Here is a 16,594-nt window from a genome sequence, read left to right on the forward strand (position 1 = left end):
GATAACCCAGAAAAATATAAATAATTATTTTTTCTCCACGTGGTTAACTCCACAGAGCATCATGTTGCAAGCATGCTCGAACTATCGCTGCTACGTTGTTCTATAGTGCGACTCATGACTGAACTATAGTACGTCATATTTGAAGATGAAGATGAGTCATTTTCTTTCTTAATCAGTAATTGATATTTATCTCTTTTTATAAGCAGTATTGTTAGATTTCAAAAAAACTTGGAAACATTTTGAAAACATGTAAATATTTTATTCATCATACAGATTTTCAGAAAAAAATTGACATTTGAGACAATTTATGATTAACGGTATAGGTCCATCGAATTCATCGGTATCCGTTATTTGATGGTGTTTTCGACATCGGCGATAACGCATGAAATCCTCATCGATACGCCATTCTTTAGCAAGTCTGTCCCATACATCGTCAATGTCCTTCCATGCATAAGTTAGAATAAATTCTTGAGGAAGACAAGCGATATCCTCCGTCTTCATTGCTCTCAGACTTCCCAATGTAGCGAAGATTCTTAAGGATCGTGGAAATGATGAATTTTCAACACCATGCTTCAAATACCATTCCTTCAAACGTTGAACATTTTCAAAGGCACAATTGTATTCGCGTACCCCATTGTGATACTTGTAATGCTGATATGTTGGTGCTGGTAATTTTCGCAATGCGGGGCAACCCAAATCCTCCATATTAATGATCAACTTTGAATTTCCTATAATGTCGGTGATCCATTGCTTTTTTTCCAATCCTTTCACATAAAGAAAACTCACATTTTTTAAAATAATGTCAAATACGTTCTTCACTTCATCATAAGGAATATCACCGGTATTCCATGGGATACCATGATGGTTGCGTTCACACCACTTATTTTGACTCTTATACTTGGCTGGTAAACTATCCCATTCACATGGAGGCTTAACTAGAAGGCATCCAAACTCCTCGTAAGCTTCCGCACTGGGATAAATTTTAATGACTGCCAGCTCTTTTAATACGAATTTATTGATAGGCATCTTAAAACCTTGCAAATCCAAAATGGCTTCCATTGTTCGGCTTGTTGTTAACGGTATCGCTCAAGTGTTCAGCATAAAGTGACGATAAAGGAAAAATCCCTTTTATAGGATACATCCCCACTCTGACACATAATTTTCCAGAATTTAAAAATCAGGATGACGTCATCAATCACATTTGGAAATTCTTGGAATGTATTATTATCAGGCTTCCTATTAATTGCGACATCTACGGTTCCAACATTTTTCCAAAATTTTCATTCGGTAAAACAGGAGAGAGCGTCTCATTTCGAGATGACGTCATCATTCTGGAACATTCGAAATGACGTCATCGTTCCAGAACTTTCGAAATGATCTTGAAATGAAATCATCAATAACGTCATAATTCTGGAATATTCGAAATCATCTGATTGGTCATTTCCGTTGGATCCAGTTCGAATCGTTCCAGAACGTTCGAAATGATGTCGTATCAATCAGTCGGTAAAACAGGAAAAAGAACAGAACGTCTCATAAAATATTTCGTTCAGTCGGTAAAACAGGAAAGAACGTCTCATTTCGAAATGACGTCATCATTCTGAAACATTCGAAATGATGTCATTTTAAAAAATTTTTATTATTTTTTTTAATTTTTTTTTAAATGACGTCATCGATGACGTCATCATTCTGGAACATTCGAAATGACGTCATCGTTCCAGAACTTTCGAAATGATCTTGAAATGAAATCATCAATAACGTCATAATTCTGGAATATTCGAAATCATCTGATTGGTCATTTCCGTTGGATCCAGTTCGAATCGTTCCAGAACGTTCGAAATGATGTCGTATCAATCAGTCGGTAAAACAGGAAAAAGAACAGAACGTCTCATAAAATATTTCGTTCAGTCGGTAAAACAGGAAAGAACGTCTCATTTCGAAATGACGTCATCATTCTGGAACATTCGAAATGATGTCATTTTAAAAAATTTTTATTATTTTTTTTATTTTTTTTTAAATGACGTCATCGATGACGTCATCATTCTGGAACATTCGAAATGACGTCATCAATGACGTCATCATTCTGGAACATTCGAAATGACGTCATCGAAGGTTCTAGAAGGTTCTAGATGATGACGTCATCGTGACAATGACTCAGCAGAATATCCAGAACCGGTGTTGTATATCTACTTTGAATATTTGGGCTACCATGTGTCGAAAAAGGGAATTAGCCCGACAAGCGATGGAATCTCTGCCATTCAAGGTACCCGGTACCACGCGACACACGAGGCGTGAGAAGTTTTTTGGGCATGGCCTCGTACTTCCGAAAATTCCTCGAGGGCTTTTCATTGACAGCGAAACCTTTGCATGAGTTATGTAAAAAAAATGCGCCGTTCAAATTCGGGGAAAGAGAACTAGAAGCATTCGAGACGTTAAAAGAAAAGCTGGTTCAGGCACCGATCTTGGCTATTTATAATCCGCGTGACGAGACAGAGCTGCATTGTGACGGAAGCTCGCGGGGTTATGGCAGCGTGCTGTTCCAGCGAAAGTCGGATAAAAATCTTCATCCTGTATTCTATTTCTCGAAGCTCACCAGTGAAACTGAAAGCAAATACCACAGTTTCGAGCTGGAAACCCTCGCTATCATTTACTCATTACGAAGATTTCGAGTTTATTTATATGGAATCCGATTCAAAATAGTGACGGATTGTAACTCCCTTAAAATGACTCTCAACAAACAGGAAATCAACCCAAGAATTGCGAGGTGGGCGTTGGAGTTACAAAATTTCGAATATGAGGTTGAGCATCGTTCGGGAGATAGGATGCAGCATGTAGATGCCCTTAGCCGCGCGATGACAGTGCTGGTTATCGAGGACAACTCACTCGAGGTAAATCTCACCGTTAGCCAGGGTCGCGACCCGACAATTAAGGATCTAAGAGATTTATTAGAGAAAACTGAACACCAACGCTTTGAAATGAGGAACGGTCTCGTATACCGCAAAGATGGTCAAAATTTATTGTTTTACGTGCCTCGAGGCATGATTGCACACGTTATACGGAAATGTCACGACGAAATGGGGCACTTGTCGGTCGAAAAAACGTTCGGAGCAATAAAGGGCACATATTGGTTCCCAAAGATGAAAAAACGAGTAAAAGCTTACATTCGGGACTGTCTAAAATGTATCGCTTTCAATCCTGCGACCGGGAAAGCCGAAGGATTTTTACATAATCTCCCTAAGGGTGACGCGCCTTTCAGAACAGTTCATATCGACTATTACGGGCCAGTCGAGAAGGAAAGGCTGATCAAGCGTCACATTTTAGTCGTGATAGATTCGTTCACAAAATTCGTAAAACTGTACGCGACAAAGACTACGTCGACTAATGAAACCATCGGCTGTTTGGAACGATTTTTTGCCGATTACAGCAGACCGAAATGTATTGTATCCGATCGGGGAGCGAGTTTTACTTCTATCGAATTTAGCGAGTTTGTAAAAGAAAACAACGTCGCGCATATTAAAATCGCAACCGCATCCCCACAAGCCAACGGGCAAGTCGAGCGAGTCAACCGAGTGTTACAGCCCATGCTGGGGAAATTAATCGATAATGATTCCGGCCGATATTGGTACAAAGTCCTAGACCAGGTAGAATTTGCCTTAAATAACTCGATTAATAGATCGACCGGCGAAACGCCGGCGAAACTTTTGTTTGGCGTAAATCAGCGCGGGCGAATCCCCGACACGATAAAAGAATATGTCGAAGACGTAGTGATGACCCAAACGCGTGATTTAACCGCGTTACGAGAAAACGCAGCTAAGAATATAGTCAGGTCTCAGGAATATAATAAAGAATATGTTGACAAGCGACGCAAAGAAGCGCACAAATACGAGGTAGACGATTTTGTAATGGTCAAAAACTTCGAGAGCACACCGGGCGCACCCCACAAGTTAATTCCAAAGTTCAAGGGGCCATATCGGGTCATCAAAGTTTTACGAAACGATCGCTATATCATAGCCGATGTAGAAAATCATCAAGTCACCCACAGACCATACTGCGGCACGTGGGAAGCCAAAAATATGAAGCCATGGTGTTCTCAAGAAGTTTCGGACCACGAGTCAGAAGGCACGAGCGACTAACTAAATGATTACGAGAAAAGGAATAAAAACAATGCGGAAACCGCGCTCATCCGGTCTTCGATTATCAATGTTATAATGACAAGTGACGTCCGGGACGGACTTGTGTCAGGAGTGGCCGAACTATAGGCATAAATGTATATAGTTGACCAGAGCGAGACCGAGTGCTGTATATATGTGTGTGTGTGTGTGTATTCGTGTGTGGTTTTGCGTGTGTGAAATATGCTTGGTATGTGTATTGACGACCGAGGCCGGATTATCGACCGTGTAAATTCTTGGAGACAGTTCGACCAGAGATCCCGTGTGGAGATCACCAATATTGAATAAGCTCAAATAAATCGGCCATTTTCCCGTTTCTCAGTTTCTTTATTTCTACGACCTTAATATCTCTTACAGGTAGTTCTAAACGACAAAAAATATTCTTAAATAAGATTTTCTAAAGTTCTCCAATGTTTTATTGTGATATTTAAAAATAATTTCTCCAATGATTTTCTTTAAGTTTTGTACAATTTATAACAGTTTATATTCTTCGAATGTTTTAAGTGATACCCTCAATTTTTCGACCATTTCGAACGTGTTCATAATTTTGTGGGATTAAAATCATATTCCGTAAGGTTTTTCAATATTTTGTATCATTCTCAAATTTTCCCCCGTCATTTATAAATTTTGTTTTGAATTGTTTTGATGAAACCATTGTGAATAAATAAAATATGAAGATTTTTCAATGAAACGAATTTTTTGATTGATTTTTCTTAAAATTTGACAGAAGGAGAAAGAAAAAATCAAGAGACTCGGCAGAGTCTCGGGACAAGTACATTGACAGCCCTGTCGTCTGCTGGCCCGAGGCTCTCGCCGAGACTATATTATCTCTGAATAAAACGATTCGCGGTGGTGGGGGTAAAATCGACATGTCATTTTCTTGAATTGCGAAGCTCAGGAGTTATGTCGCAATTTGAAAATTGAACTTTCAGCTAATTAAGAAATTCTCTTTCGATTGCGCCCAAAATCAGCATGATCGGTGACGTAATTGCTGAGAAAAAACTTTGCACGGGCTCAAGATTATGCAAAAAGTACCAACACATTTACGCAGCTGACGTATCCGTATATGGGTTCAGACCGATACATACAAGGGCTTCTTGATGCCCATCATAACCAATTACCGGTGAGAATCTATCCGTCTCGACCAATCGCCGATGAGAAAGTTTCTGATAGTCTTCAGTGTTTTCTTGTATACCGTCTGTTATCGTCTGTTATGTTATTATAAAGTGATTACGATCGTAGCCCCGTGGATCAACGGTGCAAGATTTGCAAATTTCGTTTAAATAAATAAAACATTATTGGAAATAGCAGTGGATATAATCAATTTTATTTTTTTCATAAAAGAAGTTTCAATAAGTTTCGAGCCCAATTCACGACAATAATATCTATAATAATTAAAACCTCAAAAGTGGATTAATTGATCTCATACAGTGTACTGAGAGTGAGTAAAATGTTGAGAAGTGAAAACGTGAATAATGTGTGTCGTGAAAATTAAGAATTATCTGTTCTACTTCGATATCGTAATATATACATAGATAGCAAAGGGCATAGCCGAATAAGCATACTAAAATTGCCCCCGACGAGATTCCGGATGACAATTGGTCTATAGTATCCGCACCAAACAATGAACATTTGCTGATAATTTCAGACTCCTACCCTCATTCATTTTCGAGTAATCAGAAAAACTGTAATTCTTAGTTTTTATTTTTTTTCTCCTTCAATATTTATGATATAATCGAATCGATTTTTTTTTAAATATTGACCAAAAAGACACACATAATTTATTTTCTTCATGAACTTTAAAGTAATAATCGATAAAAAAAAAAATGATAAAAATGAAAGTTCGCAGTTTCGATGTGTTCCTTAAAAGGTACAATTATTGAATTCACAAAAAATACTCTTCATTCGAGTCTCTTTTTTCTCCATTTTTTTCAAATTTTTACATTTGGTGCAACATTAAGAAAAATAAATAAAACGTTTTTTTCGGCGATTTTTTTGCAATGGATATTTATTTTAAGGTTTGGTAAATTTTCGTCGAAATTATATACAATAAAGCAAAGAAAAATGAACAACAAAGAAATGGTTTTGAGAAAAAAAAACAATCATCTCTTCAGTCAGTCTGTAATAGTGTTTTACAAACGTAATAAAAATTGTTGATTTTTGCCTAATCTTCATCACTGTCTTCTTGAATAACAACAATGTTACCATCAGCAGTGAAAAGACGACTCAAGATTTCTGCGGGTCTTATTATTTTCGCTAAATATCTAGCATGACTCAAATAATAAATGATCGCGGCTACGTGAGAGCAGCAACCAACAGTTCGTCTGCCGTTTGCACACTCACAAGAATATCTCCGGATACCAGATATGCCAATTACGTTAGGGCGATAATCGATGAAACATCGATACGTCTTTGCTTTAATGTGACGGGATCTCACTTCAATCTTGAGGATTTTCTCGTTTGTCTTCACATACCGAAGATTGATGTTATTATTATCGTCCATAATTTCAGCTAGATATGACACTGCTTGTGAAAACTGATAAGAGCCAGTAAACAATATTTTGAGACCTTTTTCTGTCATTTCCGGAAAATCGAGAAGATCGTCAGACTTGATGCTTGTGAAAGGCACTTTTCGCCTAGCCCATCGACTAATTTCAACTTCATTAGCTAAACTGTTATCTTGATCTTTGCGGGATTTCATCAGAGATACCACTTCTTCGGAAAGATCTTTGTCTGAATCCAAACGTTTCCCGTACTCATTGTTTAAGAAACAAACAATTCGGCAGTATGATCTGACTTTAGACAATAATTTATTATCGAGTTTGTGATCGAGCACTCTATATTTTTGTTTAAGTATTCCATGGACAGCCTCCACTACCCAACGAACTTTTGTAACGAATCGAGATTCGTTTGATTCGGTAGTAGTCAATTGACTACGTTTCCCTTTGAGAGCCGGCATTAATACTTGGAATCCCAGTTCCTCCAAATATTCTTTTACATCACGAAAACCACGATCAACAACAAACATGTCTCCCGTTTTAAGCAGTTTAATTAAGCCATTGGGATCACTCATGACAATTTTCATTATTGCTGCATCGTTGAGATTAGCCTCGTATGGTCCAAGCATATCTATAACATAACCATCCGTAGTACACACTGTAAATGGTTTACACAATGGAACTTTTTTCTGGCCGGAATATGATTTTCTTTGATATTCGTTATTACTACTTTTTTGATGACGAATGTAGGTCCCATCGCATATTATCATAAGTTGATCTCGTGATCCATACAAATTCGTCGCTGTTACCGATGAGTGATTCATAATGGTGTCTCTTGAAATTGCATTTACACCAAAATGCATCGGCAAAATATCTTTTTCAAAGGAGTTGATTACTGAATCTGAATACTCGGACACTGATTGCTCACGTTCTAATCCAAGAACAGAAGCGATCACTCGATTTGAATTTCCAGTGCGTAATTTAAATAAAAACACAACGATAGCTTGTATCACATTACGACTTTCAGTGTTACGCATGGATGTCATCATGTCGCGAAGTTTTAAAATATTTTCCCAAGAGAGACCCGTAAGAATGGTAAGTCGTTCCTCAGGGAAAGCATACTCCCCAATTTTATCCAAAATCATTGAATCACTGGAGATGGTCAATTGAGTCATTAACTTTTCTAAATCTGGAATTTCGAATGTGCTTGTGTTCGAGTGAATGCGCAAGTCACGAATATCTTCTTCATAAAATCTTTTTTTAATTATATGACTTTTGCAACACCGATTTCCATTTGGGATAAAAATTCTTTTTCTGACGAATGCCTGGACGCGTGCTTCAAATGGTACAACAGTAATACCACTTTTCGATCCATAAACACAGTAATATTTGTGAGAAGAAATTACTCGAGGAAACATCATTTCCACATGTTCAATTTCTTGAGCGGGTTTTGCAGCTCCAATGTAACTTGGATCATTTGTTGAAGATTGTGAAGAAGTAGTTGCAGATGTAGATAAAAATGAAAAAGATTGCGATAAATGTTCAGCTGATTCCTGTTGGCTAGTGTTTTTTTCGTTTGATGTGGACGGTTGAATGGACGTTTCCGTTCTCTGAATTTTGTTTATAATAAGCCGACATTTATTGCACAATATGTCATTGACCTTCACTTCTCGTGCAATTTTTCTCATTATATCTTTTGCTTCATCTTCAGTCGATACAATTTTTTTAAAACCTGGTACTTTCCTGAGAAACACGTTGCACTTAACGCACTTGGAATTATCAGTCATTCTGAAATCTGAAAAAATCGAAAAATGTATGAGGCATGCAAAAAATAAACTATTTTATTAATCATTTTTATGCTTCGTAATGAATAAAAATTATTTACCTAAGAATGAAGAGCGATGGTAAGTAACAAAGCCCGAAATGGAATTCAGATTTATGTTGCAAACATTATTGGATTCATGTGAAGAACAGTAGCAACACAGTTTCTTCCTTCTCTCGGTGAAACACTTAACCTCAAATGACCGATAACTGTCCGATCTTGAAAATCACCATGAGTAATGCTTCGAACTATTCACAAAAATGATGACTAGTTACTGAAATGAATTATATCTAGCTGATCTTAAAAAACCACAATGTATTTTGTTTCGAATTATTCACAGAAATGAGGATTCTCTAAAGATAATTGATGAGGAATGTAATTTTCCGGTAAAGATACGTGACATAGTTTGGCCGTCAACTAGAATTCTTTCGTCCTCATATTAACTTCGAAGAAACTGACGCGCCACACTATGGTCGTTGACAAAAGCATAGGTGGGGTTTCTACAGAAAGATTCTTTGTATGGCAGCAGGTCTCGACTATCTATGCTGGTGAGAGAAAGGATCTACTGATCGAATTTTCGAACTTCAAATTCTTCTTGAGACAATTTGACACTTTTATAAAAGTGGAAAATAACGCACTGCAGTGGAAAATTAGAGTACTAAAAATATATTGTTTTTTTTGTAAAGATTTATTACCATTAAAATATTTTTGTATTGTAATTGATTTAAGAATCATAGTTTCTCTCAATACTTGAAAATTAATTAGGTGAGCCGTTTGAAATTTTCAGCCAAAGTTGTTGGTTAGGTAAAGATTCTATAGAACAAGTGTTATCTAGAATCTCGGCGGGGGCAATTTTAGTATGTTTACTCGGCTATGGTCTTCGAGTAATTATTCAATTTTGTGCACTAGTGTATACCAAAAACTAGTTAAATTTGTTATTATTGAGGTAGAATACATATAATAACGACCAAAACAAGACAAAAAATAAGAATAATTTTTTTTTCTCAATTTTTTTTAATGTTGCACCAAATGTAAAAATTTGAAAAAAATTGAGAAAAAAGAGACTCGAATGAAGAGTATTTTTTGTGAATTCAATAATTGTACCTATTAAGGAACACATCGAAACTGCGAACTTTCATTTTCATTATTTTTTTTTTCATCGATTATTACTTTAAAGTTCATGAAAAAAATAAATTACGTTCGTTTTTTTGGTCAACATTTAAAAAAAAATCGATTCGCTCATATTATAAATATTGAAGGAGAAAAAAAATAAAAACTAAGAATTACAGTTTTTCTGATTACTCGAAAATTAATGAGGCTAGGAGTCTGAAATTTTCAGCAAATGTTCATTGTTTGGTGCGAATACTACAGACCAATTGTCATCTGGACTCTCGTCGGGGGCAATTTTAGTATGCTTTTTCGGCTATGCTCTTTGCGAGATTTCGCGTCATGTTGACGTTTGAGGTTGTGACCGCCGGAGTGCTGTTGCGTGCAGAGTGTAGAAAAATAAAAGTGGTTATTGAAAAGTGGAAGGAATCGATATTATTAATGACGTGACTAATTAGTGTTGAATAATAATAATAATAACAATGAAAAAAAAAACGTTCGTTCATTATAACCTCTAAAACGTTCTTTCCAAACAGAAATTCTATGTTGTGTAATTACATTAAAGAAAGAGGTGGATGGTTGTGTGTAAACGAATTCAAATAAATTTTAAAAAACTTTGGTCAAGTAATTCAATGTATTGTTGTCATAATTTCTTTCATTTAGTTTGGCTGTGTTCACCGGTCCCTTTTTTCCACCTCCTTAGCTTACAGTGTATTGTCATACCAATTTCTATTTGTTCTCCAGACAATACGAGAGATATTCGTATTTCTATTTTTTTATATTAATTTCAACAAGATAATTTGAAATATTTATAACAAAAAGTCTTCATGATTGCTTGTTCATACATCCAAGTTTTGAAAAATCTTTGGGCCATGTAAATGCATAGATATATTCACTTGAGTTGTTACATGATAAATTTGGAAATTTATTTCAATAAGTCATTGGGTGCTTAATTTTCATGATATCAAAATTTGTATCTTTGAAATGCAATGAACACCTCTAAAGTTCGACAAAGTGATGAAGCGACATGTATATTGAATATTTCCAGACCATGTTTGCGATTGGCATTGTGGGTTGAAAAATTCATGTCTGTAAGTCTACACCTGATCATTTTTGGATGTGATCAAATATTTTGTCTGCGGATAACCATGGAGACATACAAAATTACAGCATTTTGCTTGCTTCAACATGATTCGTATCTGTCACTTTTTTTTTGAATGTGTCATAATAAGTTTCAAAAATGTGGTTCATGTAATTTTGAAGTGTTTTTCCCTATAGCACCAAAGTCTGTATAACTGGTACGTAGCAAGTACCTATGAACTTTGATATTTCTGTGAAATAGCAGGTATGCCAATCTTTTAACTTTTTGGTTCCGACTGGAATATATTAACGAAGATATTCATTACTAAAGTCTTCACCTACTTATTTCTGAATAGATCTGAAATTACTGTCTTCAGAAACTAATGCACAGATACATGAAACAATTTTGATTTCTGTTCTCTTTCAATTGCGCTGTCTTTTTTCTTTTTAACTATGGCTCTGCTCTTTCCGATCCTTGTTTTGACTTCATCGGTTTGCAGCGGATCGATGCATATTATTAATTGGTTGCCTAATATGTGTGTCCTAGGATTTTCTACTATTTCTTCATGCTGATTATGGTAACGTGATTCAAGAGGTTTCCAATTATGATCATCAATCGCACATTTTGTACAACAGATTCTCAAAACAGTTTCTGGTCTTGATATAAGTGTAGTTATTCTTTTTCCACCTGGTCTGTCGAGTAATAAATTTTGAAACTTGTTCCAAAAAGTCTTTGGATGCTTTTTTTGCTGATAATATGAAAAGATGAATCTTCGGAATGCGGTAGACAAACACAAATATTGACAACAATACTTATGAAATGACGTGTATGTGGAGTATTCCTATTCTGCAAACTGCAAATGTGGAATTATTGGTGAAAACATTCATTACGATAAGTGTACAGTTGCTCAGTTTTCGATGCGATTAAGTATAATACCTGCCAACATCATGGAAACCTACAGAATTTCTGAATGTTATGTGCGCTATGTCATTTTATGATTGATTTTTATTTGAATGAATAGTGATGGGCCGGACAAGTACTTTTAACTCATATTTAAACATAATTTGTATCGATCCAATCGACGTCGAATATTGTGAATAATATCAGAAGCTCCTGAAAGACTGAAAAGAATCGATTTTCTTATAAGTCTTTGCCACCATAGAGTAAGAAATGACTAGCTTGCATGTGATTTTTTTGGATTTAAAAGCTTCTTAGAACAATTCCATAATGTTGAAATTTGGAGTTACTCATAAATTACTTGTCCTTCGATTGATATCATAAATTTTAGTGCTGCACGTAACTCAAGTGGTAACTTTTTCAATTCATTAGAAAATACTTGGCCTCGAATTGATATAATAAATTTTAATGCTGCACGTAAATTAGATGGAATTTTTTTCAATTGATATATATATTGTTTACCAAGTCCACCAGAATTCGCAATTTTCACATATGTTTATTGAATTCTAATGCTAGCAATTTTTATTTCATTAAAAAACGTGCCTCCAAGGACTTTTTGCAGCAATCTTTTCCATTCATATTATCATACCCAGAGATAGAAAGTTGACGCACCCACGTTGATGCACAAAAATTTCAAACACTGCATGTAGCCACCAAGATTCAACTGGACAAAAGAAAAAGTATGAAGTGCGTCAAGACCAACAGAATTGCTTACTTTTTAATATGAGCATTGCAGTTTGAAAACATAACTTCTTATGCCATTCACAAACAGGCCATCGCTGGATTTTTGTAACATTCATCATTATTTTTTATTATTGATTACTATATTTATAATCTATATCCAAATCCTATAATTCATGTATAATTTTTATTATTTGTAGATATCCATATTCCATAATCAAAAATAGGAGGTACTAAGTACCTAGCATGCATGTCAATACAAAGAATTTTTCAAGTTTGCAAGTATGCGCTGCGATTTATTCATCTAAATTTTGATGCAGACAGAAAAAATTACCACCGATTCATAAAATTTATTATGCCAAAACTAGGGGATTCTACGGTTTTCGGATCGCCAAGATTTAACGGTTGATTCTGAATATTTGGGCTAAAATAAGAAGATTTTCAAGAATAAAAAATTTACCGTTTCGGCCTCCTTAAGAAATTATTTCGCGGAATACCGGACGCCATTTGGGCAGTATAGCTATACCTGTGGCCCCAAGTTTTGACGATTTAGCCTTTATATTTTGTCCAAAATAAGACTTTTTTCAAGAGTTACAAAATTTGAAATACGGTCTTTAAGGGGGTAAAGCAGGGGTTTGAAATTTTTTATGAGATGCAGTATTTTTTGGCAGATATCCTTGGAATTTCGCATAAATATGATACGGGGGATATTATAAATAGACTAAGAGTAATTGGAAAAGTATCCAGCAGTTTTTTGAAACTCTTCCTTCAAGGGGATAACCAGGAGCATTGAACGTTTTCAAAAGATATCATTCCAGGTGCGTTAAATGTAATAAATATTTAGCAAACGGGGTCTAAGGGCAGAGCCCCCGGCGGGGCTTTGGGGATGACGATTAAAATCTGAAATTAATCACCAAATCTCGGGGAAATTACGATATATGTGGATCCCAGTTTTGGCCGTGTAGTCTTCATATTTGGCCCAAAATAATACTGTTTGCAAGAGTAAAAAAAATCGAAATTTGGATTTTAAGAGCGTGAAAGACAGGTTTTAAATTTTTTCTGAGGGAAAGTATTTTTTGGCTGACTTCTTTGAAATTCCACGTTTATATTCTAGAATACGAGTAATTTAAAAAGTATTCCGCAGTTTTTTTGGAATTTGACCTTTAAGGGAATAAAAGGATTTGAGGGAAATCATATTATCCTCTGAAATACGGCCCTTAAGAAGGGTGATTTTATGAATGTTTTTCGTCATTATAGTGACGAAAGTAGGGTTCAGACTATTAGCGTTACCCGGAATTCACCACGTGGAGGTTGTCTGCATGGAATTCCTGGTCCTTATAAGGGCCGTTGTGTGTTTTTTTTTTTTTTTTTTTTTTTTTTTTTTAGCGAAGGAAATTCTTTTACGAATCTCGGGCTTAGATGTTTCGCCTGGTATGTCGGACTCGAACATTAGCTTAAAGGTGACTTGTTAATGCTAATACCGACTAAAACCTCCGCTATCCTCTAGCCTCTGATCCCCACGGTATTCGCCGTTAGGCATTACTTCGTGGGGGGAGGATCTAGCTACTGCTCTTCCTTCTGGTAGCTAAGATGTTATTACTTCTTTCTAGATGTTGTTGTCATTTGCTCTTCTTCTTTCGATGGAACGCAGGTCTGTAAGGACCTCTGTTGCAAATGTGCTTACGGGGTTCCATGCGGCTTTTGACGACAACATTGCTTCTACTAGTGTCTCTGGTTGTATACTCTGATGCAAGATACTTCCGAGTTGATCACGCTGTGGATTGAATCGTGGACAATCAAAGAGAACATGCTCCGCGTCTTCAATTACTTCTGGGCAGGACGGGTACTCTGGTGAATTATCGTGTTTAAAACGGTATAGATAAGCCCGGAAACAACCATGTCCTGATAACATCTGTGTGAGATAGTAGTTGACCTCACCGTGGCTCCGGTTTAGCCAAACTTCAATTCGTGGTACAAGATGGTGCGTCCATCTACCCTTCTCTGCAGCATTCCATTGGAGCTGCCAACGTGCGATGCTCTTCTGTCGTTCTTCAAGCTTAAGTTCTTCAGCACTCAGTGTGGTTGACGTCTTTCGATGGTAAAGGTTGCGTCTTTCTTCAGCCAGAACTCTAAGAGGCAGAGTTCCGGAAATAACACACACTGCTTCCTCAGATACTGTGCGAAAAGCGCTTGCGGCTCGTAGGGCACTCATACGGTAAATCGGTCCTGCCTTTCTCCATGATTCTTGCGTCTCTAGTGCGTCAGCCCAGATGGATATTCCGTAGGTTAGCACCGATGTGACTACTGATGACAGTAACAGCCGTCTACTCTGCTTTGGTCCTCCGACGTTCGGCATCAATCGTGCGAGGCTAACTCTTGCTACTGATGCTTTAGAACAGACGTGTTCCACTTGTTGCTTGAAGTTGAGTCGAGAATCAAGCATCACTCCCAGATATCGTATATGAGGTTGTGAAGTTATTTCTTGCTCGCCAACTGTCAGCGTAATCGTCTCTAACACTTTTCTGCTAGTAATGAGTACTGCTTCGGTTTTGTGCCTAGCAAGTTGCAGGTTCACTGTATCCATCCACTGATTGACTCGCTCGAAAGTGATGTCAAACATGTTGCGAATCTCTTCAAGGTGTTTTGCGACGATCACTACGGCTACATCGTCCGCATACGCAACTAGTTTGACACATCTAGGGATTTTTAGTCTCAGAAGTCCGTCATACATGATATTCCACAGCAGTGGGCCGAGAACAGATCCCTGCGGCACACCACCAGTAATATCATATTCTTGTGGTCCGTTCTTCGTATCGTATTTTAACACTCTATCTGTAAAGTCACTATTCTACGCAGGTATGCTGGAACGTTTTTCTCTTCGAGAGCTTGCATGATGCAGCCCCAGTTAGCGGAATTGAAGGCATTTCTGATGTCTAAGGCGGCAACCAGGCAGTACTTCTTCGTTCCGCCCTTCCATCTGGTTCCTGCAATTGCCTCCTTGGCTGTGTTAACAACCAGATTGATCGCGTCCAGGGTTGATCGTCCTTTCCTAAATCCGTACTGGTTGTCTGCCAGGAGTGGGTCGACTACTGCATCTATCCGCTGATGGATTATGCGCTCAAATATCTTGCCCGCCGTGTCTAACATGCAGAGTGGACGGTAAGATGACGGTTCTTCTGGTGGTTTCTTCCCTTTCGGTAGCAGTACCAATCGTTGCTGTTTCCACTTACAAGGAAAAGTCCTGCGGCAGAGGAGAAACTGCTACCAGGCGCCTCTCCACGTGAGGATTGGAGAAGCTCTCATAGGGTAGGAGTCCAATAAAATGGCTCCCGTGTACAAAACTCCCCAGCAATGGGCTGGTCATACCATCTGACCACAAAACGGAAGCAATGTTGTTCTCGTCCGTAGGTGTGGCCTACACGTGCTTCCCGGGTAACGCCAATGAACAATACCCTGCTTAAGATATATGGAAATGTTACACCAATTATCTAATTCGGATACAGTACAAGGGAGGGAAACCCTAGTACCGGCGACGGAGAGTTTGCAAGCGGGCTCGAAGTCGTCGTCAACATGCTACCGTTTGGACAGCTTAGTGGACCCCATGACTTCGCTGTCAGGAAATGCTACAGGGAGTACGAATACAGAACCAATGGAAGTGGAAGGACAGTCGGTGGACGCTCATACGCAGTGCGAAAAACCCGTCGCTGCCTTTACTATCCCACGAGAAAGGATCAATTCACTGCCGACCGTGACTAACAAACAGTCACCGATGGAGCGGCTCGGTAGCCGAATCGAGCAACTGACTGTTTTCATTGAAGACAAGAAGAACGTACATCATGAAATCAGATAGCTGGTTGCGTCGATCGCTACGGCATATCGGTTGGCGAGCAAAACACCGCAGGTGTCGGCCACGACTACCCAAACATCTCCGTGTGCCACACCAGAGCAAAAGCGCCAAACCAGTGCAGTAACTCAGTCAACAACTAACACTGGAACCGCAGCTAATGAAGGACCAGCTCCTGAAGGCAAGAAAAGAAGTCCGACTAGATCGGGGAAAAGAAAAGAAAGAAATTCTCCAGACCCCAATGACAACAAAGTCAAGAAGAAAAAGGACTCTAAACCCAGCCCACTGCAGAAAACAGCAGCCCAGACGACCAAAGAAAAACGGGAAGAAGCCTGGCAGGCAGTCTTGTCCAGAAAGGAGAAGAAGAAGCAAGCTAGACAGCAGCTCCCAAAAGAACCGGTGAAGAGTCTTCAGCCGAGGCCTAAGCGGAAGAAACCG

General features: G+C 37.9%; 2 protein-coding genes across 3 annotated transcripts in view; one reads left to right on the forward strand and one right to left on the reverse strand.

Moving 5' to 3' along the window:
* The window catches only part of LOC122418072 (extracellular sulfatase SULF-1 homolog), a 192,542-nt gene that overhangs the window by 133,833 nt on the left and 42,115 nt on the right, over nt 1-16,594 (forward strand). The window lies entirely within an intron of this gene.
* LOC122417778 (uncharacterized) lies at nt 6,331-8,451 on the reverse strand. The gene has a single exon (XM_043431575.1). It carries the CDS (start codon nt 8,449-8,451, stop codon nt 6,331-6,333), a length of 2,121 nt encoding a protein of 706 aa, XP_043287510.1.

The sequence above is a fragment of the Venturia canescens genome, chromosome 11, assembly GCF_019457755.1.
Source record: "Venturia canescens isolate UGA chromosome 11, ASM1945775v1, whole genome shotgun sequence".
NCBI lineage: Eukaryota > Metazoa > Arthropoda > Insecta > Hymenoptera > Ichneumonidae > Venturia > Venturia canescens.